Source organism: Antrostomus carolinensis, unplaced genomic scaffold, assembly GCF_000700745.2.
Source record: "Antrostomus carolinensis isolate BGI_N321 unplaced genomic scaffold, ASM70074v2 scaffold45940, whole genome shotgun sequence".
Lineage (NCBI taxonomy): Eukaryota > Metazoa > Chordata > Aves > Caprimulgiformes > Caprimulgidae > Antrostomus > Antrostomus carolinensis.
This window is the reverse complement of record NW_010289985.1, coordinates 389-11638: the sequence shown is the minus strand read 5'-3', so window position 1 is coordinate 11638 and position 11250 is coordinate 389. Positions and strand designations below refer to the sequence as shown.

At 45.4% G+C, this 11250-nt stretch overlaps 1 protein-coding gene across 2 annotated transcripts in view; it reads left to right on the top strand.

Moving 5' to 3' along the window:
• LOC104528076 (oxysterols receptor LXR-alpha) overlaps nt 1-10300 on the top strand; it is a 12897-nt gene extending 2597 nt beyond the window's left edge. The window contains exons 2-9 of one of the 2 annotated variants that reach the window (XM_029086000.1): nt 286-288; nt 487-753; nt 3699-3907; nt 4145-4324; nt 4744-4843; nt 6836-6949; nt 7983-8077; nt 8424-10300. In XM_029086000.1, the coding sequence (XP_028941833.1) occupies nt 286-288; nt 487-753; nt 3699-3907; nt 4145-4324; nt 4744-4843; nt 6836-6949; nt 7983-8077; nt 8424-8570 (1115 nt within the window). In that variant the 3' untranslated portion in view covers nt 8571-10300. The remainder of the gene's footprint in view (nt 1-285; nt 289-486; nt 754-3698; nt 3908-4144; nt 4325-4743; nt 4844-6835; nt 6950-7982; nt 8078-8423) is intronic. The other variant, XM_010171987.2, reaches the window with a different exon arrangement.
• The last annotated feature ends 950 nt before the right edge of the window (nt 10301-11250 follow it).

Below are 11250 nucleotides of genomic sequence, written 5' to 3'. Positions count from 1 at the left end.
TTTTTCCCCATCCTTGTGTGTGAGTGTGGCAGAGAATAGAAGTAAGAGAACGGGAGGTGAATTCTGAAGAAGATGACTTTCTGCACAGTGTTGGATTTAATATCAAGTTTTTTTGCAGCTCTGTCTCACATTGGTAATTTAACTGTCACTCCTGCTGATGGAAAATGCAGAAGAATATGACCTGAGCGTGTTTTTTAGCTCTTTCATCCTATTATGGAGGGGAACAAGCATAAAGCTATAGCTCCTTATATAGTTGAGGTGAAACTGTTTGAATTATGTCAAGAGTTGGTTTGTTGCAGAAGATGGGCTTGCCCAGAAGGAGAGTCTGTGGAATGGGAGACATGATCTTTTCATCCTTGTGTTTGGGAGATGTGTTTGGGTTGGAGTGAGGATATTGGTTATTGTGTTTCCCTCATGTGTGTGGGTTTTCTTATCTTTTGTTTGTTTGTTTTTTTTCCTTTTCCTTGGCACTATTTGTTTCGATAGAAAATCCCCCCCTGAAGCGGAAGAAGGGCCCAGCCCCTAAGATGCTGGGAAATGAAGTGTGCAGCGTGTGTGGGGACAAGGCCTCTGGCTTCCACTACAACGTGCTGAGCTGTGAAGGCTGCAAAGGCTTCTTCCGCCGCAGCGTCATCAAGGGCGCGCAGTACGTCTGCAAGAACGGCGGCAAGTGCGAGATGGACATGTACATGCGGCGCAAGTGCCAGGAGTGCCGGCTGCGCAAGTGCCAGGAGGCGGGCATGAGGGAGCAGTGTGAGTGCAGGGCACGGTGCTGGTGAGAGCACCCTGCTGTGGGGTGGGCTGGGGGCCGGTGGGCGCGAGGGAAGGGCGCTGGGGAGGTCACACGTGAGCCGTGCAGGCTGTGTGTGGAGTGGAGTGTGTGTATGTGTGGGGGAAGTCACTGAGAGCTTAGCAGGGATCAGGTGGAGAGGTGAACACCACCGGTGTGCTGGGAGCCCCACAGCCCTGCTGTAGTCCTTGAAATTTCTTGAATTTTGTACGAATTCATGGAATATGACATCAGAGGAAAGACTCACAACTAAAGATTGACGTGTTCTTCAGCGTGCTGTCAGCTGTATCGGTAAACTCAGGCTTCTGTCTGTCTTGTGATCAGGGCTGCAAGGTTGGTCACCGTGCTCCTTGAACAACAGGCACTTTCCTTTGCCTCGTACTGTTGAGCTTGTGACAGAGGTCAAGGGCAGCACCACAGTATTGCAGCTGTGTTTGTGCAGACCTGATCTCGTTGCTCCCTTTAATGAACTCTGCTGTTTTTCTCACACAAGCCATAAGGCTGCTGTTTCTGATTATCCAACAATGTTCCTGTTACCATAGCCAGAACAGCCCTCCTCTGCCAAGGCATCCAGGTTTCATCCCATTGCTGGCCAAGGCATCTGGGTTTCATCCCATTTCTGGCCAAGACTGACCAAATGGATGCCCAGTTAATGTTAAATCTATGTGAAGTCTCCTTTTCTGACGTCCAGCACCTGGAACAATGATGAACAGAGGGTATTTTGGAAACATCTTACAAAAATACTTTTGCAAAAAGTAAGTCCCACTGAGCTGTACCCACAGAAACCCACTGTTCAGTTTTTTCGACGTGAAACACGGCACACCTAACATGTAACCACTATCTTTGTCACACTGGTTTGTATCAGGGTTACATCTGCTGTCTTTGCCCCATTTCCCCCTGCTCCTAAGAGCTACAAAACAGATGTACTTGAAAAGTTAAGGAGCAAGGCTCCCTGTCCACCTTGCTACTCTTTTGTTGCAGGTAGATACCAGGGAGCCTCAATGTGTTTCTGTGTTTCCTTATTGTCTTATTTGAAGGCAGCTCCGGAAAATTAGGCCAAAAGAAATCTTTGGGTTGTTATTATCAAGTGTTTGGCAATTCGTGTCGACGCTGTAATCCCCACTGCAAGTTCGCCTTGTTAATCTTGACAGAAACTGAGGGTTTTTTTCCTCCAGCTGTTTCACTTGGAAGGTCATTGCAGAACTTCCCTCTACAAACTGTTGGAAACATTCTTCTAGTTCCCAGACTGAAGTTAGTCATGGTCTGTTTATTGTTCTTAAGCCAGTGTGAACCATGAGACTAAATAGTTCCTTCGTGGTAAACCAAGTAAGTCAGACTGCTTTGAAATTAGGATGGTGGAGGAGCTTGCACATAGGCAGGTTTTTTTAAAGATTCAGTAATATCTGGTAACTTGTTACTCAGCTATAAATTCTTTGTGCATCTGAGTCCCAAGATGAGGGACTGTAATTACTTGGATAAATTACTTCCCTTCTTAAACTAACACTGACTAGCATTCTCTAATCTTACAGATTCCCTTTAACTTAGTGATTGTACTGAATGTATTTGCTGTTAGAATTGTAATTATTGTGTGTGTGTGTGTATGTACCTGTGTGCCCATCCTCTCTGTTGGAAGTTAAGGTTGAAGATTACTCCCAGCTTGAACGTGCTATAGTCTTTGTCTTTCCCTCCAATCCCATGCACTGTCCATTGCAGAATGCTCTCTCAGTAGTTCTCCATTTCTTGTCTTCAAGTTTAACACGATTTGTTTGAGAAGTGCAAGTACATACTCGTTGGGTTTTGGAGCCTGCCTTCCTGTGTAGCAGCCATGTTTCCATCTTACCTATGCATAAAAAATGGCCAAAGAATCTTTTAGCACTTTAAAAATTGTATTTGCAAAGTCAAGCTTTTATTTTTTTTTTTTTAAATCTTTGTTCCTGAAGATACAGTTTCTTTTCCAGTCAGTTCCTTTTCTTCTTTTTGTTTGTTCATCACTAACTCACAGGATGATTCTCTTGAAGATAATCCTTCAATCCAGGTGTGTCTGGTAGTTTCCTTTTTTTTTGGATGCAGCTTGCAGATAGTTTTTGAAACAACAAACCTCCTCTACATTCAAATCAGTGAATTATTCAATTAACTTAGGCTGTTAACAGGTTTTTGTATTTAAATTAGCTAATGAGCAGTTGGTCAATAAGATTTTTCACAGTATTTGCCTCTGAGTTGTTTTGTTCCTTACAATGGATGTGACATCTAAATGGCATATCCTTTGACTTCATGACTGAAGAAGACTTCTAGCCCTATTCCTGAAGGACTTGCAGTCCTCAGTATGTTTTACACAAAGCTATTCTTTCATTATTCATCTTGCCATGTGTTCCTGCTCTACAGTCTGCTGCAGATGGGCTACGTAGAAAATTTTCCTTACACTCTTGAACACTATCCAGTACTGACTGATATCTCAAGAGGAAGATGAAATGACACAAGCTGTTAATTTAGCAATATCAGAAGAAGACACAACAGCAGGATTAGATAAAATACAATGGGCACATCATGGCATGTGAAGAGGGCACCACTTGGAATCTGTTATAACATGGCATTTTGGGGAACTGCTCAGTGGGGAAAGTTGCTGTTGCCTTGCTGAGATCTGCAGAGCGTGATGAAGGGAGCTTCTGTCCTTTGTGAACGAACGCTTTGCATGACAGTGTGATTAAAAGAAAGGCAATGGAATAACTTAAAGTGGGGAAAAGAGGGAGATAAGCATCACAGTCTGCTCTCTGTGTCGTGTACTCTCTGATGTACCAGAGTCAGGCAGCTGTGATCTCTGTCTCTCCATCCACAGCATGTTACCCTGTGTGTAGTGTGGTTTCCAGTGTGCTCCGATGTCGTGATTGATCTCTGGCTATTCCTGCTTTAGATGTTCTGTCTGAAGAACAGATCCAACTGAAGAAACTGAAGAAGCAGGAAGACGATCAGGCTCGGACAGTCGTGGTGCGTCCAAACCCTCCGAATCCACCAAGCCCTTCCCACAAATTGACGCCTGAACAGTTGAGCATGATAAAAAAGCTTGTGGCCGCTCAGCAGCAGTGCAACCAGCGCTCGTTCACAGACAGGCTCAAAGTGACGGTAAAAACTCTTATCAGTGTACCCAAAATAAGAAAACCTGAAGTTTGGGGAGTTGGGGTTGTGGGTAAATTATTTGGGAGAACAGAGATATGTTGGGCATTGCATCTGTGGGCCAAAGTTCTGTGAAGATGATGTTCCAATGTGTCTCATTTTATTTCTGTTTTCTCCTCATCTTCTTGTCTTTTTGCCCTGGCTCCATCTTTCACACGTATACGCTGTCTCTTCCCATTCCCACAGCCGTGGCCCCAGGTTCCTGACCCCAATAACCGTGAAGCGAGGCAGCAGCGTTTTGCTCACTTTACAGAACTTGCAATTATCTCTGTGCAAGAGATTGTGGACTTTGCCAAGCAACTGCCTGGCTTCCGGGAGCTCACCAGGGAAGATCAGATCGCTTTATTGAAGACATCTACCATAGAGGTGAGAGTTTGGCTCCACCACAATATATAGTAGCAGAGATGAAAGAATTTGGAGTACCCACCTGGAGAGCTGGTTCCATCCCTTTTTTTGGGGGGATGGCAGGCTGATGGCAGTCCCTCAGCTATGGGACCATTGCTGCAGTGCCAGGCTATACTGGCAAAGGGCCATGGAGGGGAGCGAGGCGAGAGCCTTGGTAGTGGTAAGCAGGTATTTCCCCCTTCCCAGAAGCAGACATGATAAAGATTGCAGCAGAATTGACCTTGGAATTTTCAAGCACTCTCAGAGAAACTGCTTGGAGGTTTGTTTTTTGGGTTTTCTGTTTGTTTTTTCCCAGAGGGGCTCTAACACTCATCAAATTATCAATGTTGTAACATAGTTTTTCCTGTTTTCAAATCCAGTATATGTGTTTCTGGTTTCAGGTGATGTTGTTGGAGACGTCTCGCCGCTACAATCCAGAGATTGAGAGCATCACCTTTCTTAAGGACCTGAGCTATAATCGGGATGACTTCGCCAAAGCAGGTGGTGCATTAGACAGGTGTTTCTTCCTTCCCTGTGTCTTGTGTTCTTTGATCTTTTCCTTTTTAATGCAGGCTGCTGGAAACAGTATCTAGGGCCTTAAAGCTGAAGTCAGGTGAGAGGTGTAGAACAGGACCGGACCGGTAGTCCCACAAACCTTTTTTTTTTTGCTTTTAACATGTGATACTAGCTCAGTTCATGTCTTTTTTTTCAGGTGTGAACTTGCTTGGGAAAATTTGGACTCTTGTAACATGAAAATCTTGCTGTGAGGGTGCACTTAGGGCTAGCAGCTGGTGTGAGATCTGATGTGGATGTGTGGTCTTAGAACCATATCAGATCACAACAGATCAAACCCCAGTTTTCTCTCCTTGAAAGTACATCACTTGCTAATCTGGATGCATGCTTTGAGTGATGACATGAGTGTGATTACGTTGCAGTTGATATGAAGTCTGTACTGTTCACTGAAGATCTCCCCAGAGTGCTTCAGATGTCATCAGCTCAGAATACGATAGTCTGTGGTGATGGGATTTCTGAAGTCTGTTTTTCCAGGAGTGATGATTGTCTGTAATTTCAGATGAAGTAACAGGAAGTGTGTATCTTCAGCATTTATGAAAACGAGACTTTGGCTGCCCTTCATGTGATGTTTTTGATTCCTTGGGTAGCTATTTAACTGTTTATACTTGAGATGGCTTTCATATACAACTTTTCTCTTTGTTGCTCTTCCTGGTAGCCTTTTCTTCAGATTATTAGGAAGTCAAAAAGCAGGCAGACAGAAAGATTCACAGAATGGCCTGGATTGGAAAAGACCTTTAAGATCATCAAGTCCAATCATTAACCCAACACTGACAAGTCCCCGACTAACCCATGTCCCTCAGCACTATGTCTACACGACTCTTCAATCCCTCCAGGGATGGGGACTCCACCACTGCCCTGGGCAACCCCTTCCAATGCCTGAGAACCCTTTCAGCAAAGAAATTCTTCCTCACATCCCATCTCAACTGCCCTTGGAGCAACTTGAGGCCGTTTCCTCTTGTCCTGTCACTTGTTCCTTGCTTGAACAGACCCACCCCCACCTCTCTCCACCCTCCTTTCAGGGAGTTGGACAGAGCCAGAAGGTCTTCCCTCAGCCTCCTTTTCTTCAGGCTCAACAACCCCAGTTCCCTCAGCCAGGAACTCATTAGACATGTGCTCTAGATCCTTCCCCAGCTTAGAGGTTCCCTCCATCTTGTTCATCCTTCTCTGATGCAGCTGTACTGCAGGAAATTAGAAACTTGGATGTTGTTTTGGGGGAAAGGCCTGAAGTTTTCACCATGGTTGTATAGCACATAGCACAGAGAGACCTGATTTGACAGTGGCCTCTGTATGTTATGACAAGAAATATCAGTGCATTTTCTGCCTGACTGTATTTGTCAAAGGAGGTGATTGGAAGCCGAAGTCAGGCTCTGCCTCAGCTCTCCCAGGTTTTTGAGCTGAAGGAAGTGGCGTAGTTCAGACTTCTTGGAACTATATGTTTTCAGCTCAGACGGACTTCAGAGGAATCTGGAGCATGGGATTAAAGCTTTCTTTGAAAGCGAGAAGGCTGCTGGGTTTGAAGGAGGTGATGGTGTGAGCGTGGAAAGTGTAGATGTTGTTCCTTGTGAGCTTCTGGCTTATTGACTGATTTATCTGATAATTGATGTCGTGTTCCTTCAGCTGTTGCCTAGTGATGTGCTGTGGGACACTTAAGGCTCTAGGAGGACCCAGAAATAGCATCATTTTATAGTTAGAGTCCAACTCCTCAGCCACTGTGGTTGGTGCTCACCAGCAGGAGTGGGATGTAAAGGGAGGTTCCAGCCACACTTGGAGCATAATGTAAGGGTGTTCCCCTGCCCTGCCTGTCCTCCCCACTCCCTGGCCTGCTGCAGTGAGTTTCTGGCAGTTTATTCCCTGAGAGGGAGGGGGTGAGAGAGGAGACAATTGTCATTGCCTCACCTTGTTCTCTTCTGTCGGTTGCAGGTCTGCAGTTTGAGTTCATTAACCCCATCTTCGAGTTCTCAAAGGGAATGAATGAGCTACAGCTCAACGATGCTGAATATGCACTTTTAATCGCCATCAACATTTTCTCTGCAGGTAAAAAGTCAAGGAGATCTGAAGAGCTGCAGCAGTGGGTCAGAGGGCAAAGAAAGTAGCGTTAAGGAAGGTCACGAGCTAAAGAGGAGTAGTAGAGGCTGTGTAGGGTCCAGTGACAAAGGGAGCATGTCACTATTTCTGCTTAAGAGTATTCATTATATCCTACATTTTCTAGTGCCACTTCCAGAGGAAATCAGATTCCTCACTGCTGGAAAAGTGTGTAGAAAAATCAGCCAATATTTACCTTCCTCACTTAGAAATTGTTATTTTACTGTCCCCTTGATGTACTTGAATGCCTCTGGTGTGACGCAGGGCGCGCGGCACGCGTGACATCTAGTGGTGAAGTGAATATAGTCTGGATATGAGACCAGTATCGCTCTGGGCCAGGGCAGGGCTTTGCAAAGAAGCCACCTCTACCCTTTACTTCTGTTTTCTGTCTTGTAACCCAAAATATTTTTTTATTTTTTTGTCTTTGTTGCTGTTTTCTAACTGTCTCAGCTGCTGGAGAGGCTTTCCCATTCCTTCCTGAATTCCCATCTTCAGTGGGACAGGAATCATGGAATCACAGACTGGTTTGGGTTGGAAGGGACCTTAAAGCTCATTCAGTTCCAACCCCCCTGCCATCAGCAGGGACACCTTCCACTAGACCAGGTTGCTCAAAGCCTCATCCAACCTGGCCTTGAACACTTCCAGGGAGGAGCAGCCACAACTTCTCTGGGCAACCTGTTCCAGTGTCTGATCACCCTCACAGAATGTGAGACCAAACACACATAGTGCTGTTTGGTATCTAACCTTCCATCTCTGTAGGAGTCTGATGAGACTCCCTGTGTGCAGTAGACATGATGGAGAAAGAACAGTTACAGAGCACTGACATAGCTGCTGCAGTCATGGATGGCTCTCCCAGCTCTGCTGGGAGGATGCTGGATGAGGTTTTGGGAAGAAACCGTACTGAGGGACTGGGGTTGGACAGGGATGTCAAGTCCAGTGAAGCTGCCTGTGGCAACCTGCTTCATTCCAACATGCTTTTTGGCAGACCGACCGAATGTGCAGGACCAGTCCTTGGTGGAGAGGCTGCAGCACACGTACGTGGAAGCCCTTCATTCTTACATTTGCATCAACAGACCAAACGTAAGTGTCTGACCAGAACATCCCCAACAATGATGCAACCTGATTTTGTGTTCATGCAGGCACAGTTCCTGCAGCGCTGTCTGTGACAGGTCTCTTCCTGCCTGTACTGTCATGTTCTTCCCTTCTGGGGTTGTTTGGTAGCAGCTGTAAATGCAGGATTTGTGAGCTCTCACAGCCTGCTGTCCTGTAGCAATCACATTTCATAGTTTAGTCATCATGGAAAGTTGTGGGAAGTTGGGGTTTGGTTTTTTTTGGTTGGTTGGTTGGGGTTTTTTTTGTTTGTTTGTTTTTTACAAAGTTTTAGTGTGAATGTACTAACAGATGTCTTACGTGTCTGACTCTGCAGGACCGCCTGATGTTTCCACGGATGTTGATGAAGCTGGTCAGTCTTCGGACACTAAGTAGTGTCCACTCCGAACAGGTGTTTGCCCTTCGGCTGCAGGACAAGAAACTCCCTCCCCTGCTCTCAGAAATCTGGGATGTGCATGAGTGACCGCATGCTCCCAGGGCACTGACATGCCGACAGGATGCCATCTCCCAGCCTTTGCTAACGAGAAGCCAGCCTTCCCTCTCCAAAGCACTGAACTCTGGGCTAGGCAGTGCAGAGAGTGATGAGCCTGGGCTTTCAGTGTTGTCATGAGACTATGCAGGAGGTAGCTGGGGTAGATCAGGTGGGGGGGTTGGTTTTGCTGTAGTGCCCGTACCCCAAAGGAATAACATGAAACATCTGAAAACGGTAGAAATGAAGACCTTCCCCACACACACATGCACCTCTCTCTTCAGAGTCTTTCTCTTCTCTAAGCATGTCCTGAGGGCTTGCCCGTTGATCCTCTTCTCTCTTGTTGATTATGAAAATGAATTTGCAGGAACTTGCCAAACCCTCTCTATTGAGAGTAACCCAGCTCAAAAGGCTTCTGCAGGGTCCCCAGTGTACCCGGATCTGAGGAGCTCAGGGAAGTCAATGTGGATGTTCTAGGGGTTTCACTGGGTTTCCTAGAAATAAAATCTCTTATATGTGCTGCCCTTTACGATTCCAAGAGAAGTAGCTGTAATTTCGTTATTATGAGACTTCATCTCTAGAGCTGCCCTTTGTTCTGACCCTCCTTCAGAAAAAGGATTCCTCTAACGTGTAGTGCCCTTTGTCTAACAGGGAGGTCCTCTGGGTAGGGAACATTTGTACATCAGAAAGATGTCAGGCATAAAGTAGTAGATTTTTTTTTTTTAATGTAATACATTGCAGTTTTATCTCACGGTGGTTCTCAGCCAGTTCGTGTTACCTTTGATTTGCTAACAGCTGGAAAACTTAGTTCGAAACAAATCAGGGCATAGATTTTATCTTTAGGGGTGGAATAAAAGAAGGATAGGTGGGAAGGACTGTTACCTGGCAAGGTAGGTGTGGTGGAAGGATCTCAAAAACTTCCAAGAATTTGGAGCATGTGGTATGTGTTCCAAGGTGGGTGTGAAGATGCATCGGCCAAGGAGAGAGGACACACTGCACTTAGTGAAATATGTGGGCATTGCGTAAGCTGTGGGCTGCACAACTCTCAGATCATGGGCTGCAGGAATATTGGGTGTAACCAGATCCACTTGCCTCTTCTTCCTTTGCCAAAGTCTTTCCAAGGTACTTGCTCAAAGTTTTAGTGATGGTTGTGGGATATGGAGGTCCCTCCTGTACGAGGAGAGCCAACTGCTTTAGAAGGACACTTGGGTCTTGTATCCTTTCTTCACTTTTGGGCACTGTGAGATCCACTCTGGATTTATGCCCCAAGTTCTTAAGTATCCACATCCATAAGTATTCTAGGACTTACAGCAATATTTTGTCTGACAAAAGAAAAATACACTGTTGTAAAACATGTTCCTTATATTTTGCAAGAAACAACATCTTACGGCTGATCTCGGAGATGTAACCTTAAGTATTCTGGTAGCTTGGTCTCATGAGTCTTCTCTGTCATAGGGGTCTGTGTTTGCTTGCCCGGTGAGCATCCCAGGAGCCTAGGTTCACATGGCTCGTTTTTTTTGTTTGTTTGTTTGTTTTGGTTTTGTTTTTGGGGTTTTTTTTTTGGCTGTGTATCTGAGCGCTATGCCCGTGGTGAGGGTATCGTGTCCATTTTGCACTTGAGGTTGGTCCCCTGCCACTGGCCTTCACTCTGCACCTTTGTAAAGCACTTGTAACAATCTGTAAAATAATCTGTTGTTTTTTATAACTCATTGCAATTGCAAAAATTCTTGTTTAAATCTGTATTTTTAACTAATCTGTTTGAGAAATGTTAATGTTTATATAAAAGAATAAAGCCTAATACAGGATTTTGACGTTCTCTGATGTGCTGTCATTAGACTGGAGGAGAGTGGAATAAGTTCTTGATGTAACGGGCTCAAAGCTGATACCAAGATGAGTATATAGGTTGGGGAGAAACAAGAAGTGGTGACAAAGAAATAGCTGTGCAGTTTCTTTGGGCTTCTACTATGAGATGTGAGCTTGCTACGCACCTTGCTGGCAAACAGGTGAAGTGGATTTAAATGCATGTCATGAAGACCATGAATTATCCGTACGTACCTCACCTTGATTTGTACAGCTACGTTCAGAATTTAACCCTCTTGTTCCATGTGTTCTGCTCCATTTTCTGCATATTGTGGCTCACCAAGATTGAAATCTGGTGTGCCCTTGGCCCTCAAGTGGATTTCAGCAGGTTTTTTTCTAGCTGGTACCTGGTATGAACACAACAGAAATGATCCATGTAGGAGAAGTAAGAGGAATAGCAGCTGTCCATCCATGATATTCCAAGGGAAGGGCAGAGCGGGGGAAGCGGAGTGCTGTCTAGGGTTGTCCATCCCCTGCCACGGTGGGAGAGGAAAGCACAGGCAGCTCAGCAAGGCTGCGAGCCACAGGCTATCTGTGCATTACTTCAGAGTATAGAATTTAAACTGGAAACTATGAAACCAGCAGAAGAGGGAATAGGAATAGGCTTGCAGGAGACTACAGCGGGGTGTGAGGTGGGGAGAAGGAGAGCTCAAGGCAGCCCTGGGTGGATTAGAGGGTGGCTGGGCCACACTCCAAGCATTTAGTAAAGAACGAGGCTGCCAACAGTCAGAAGAAGCAGTGGCAATGAAGCTGCACTTTCATTTTTAGCTTCATGTTCTTAATTTTTGAGCTGCATCTCATTTTTATTAATCTG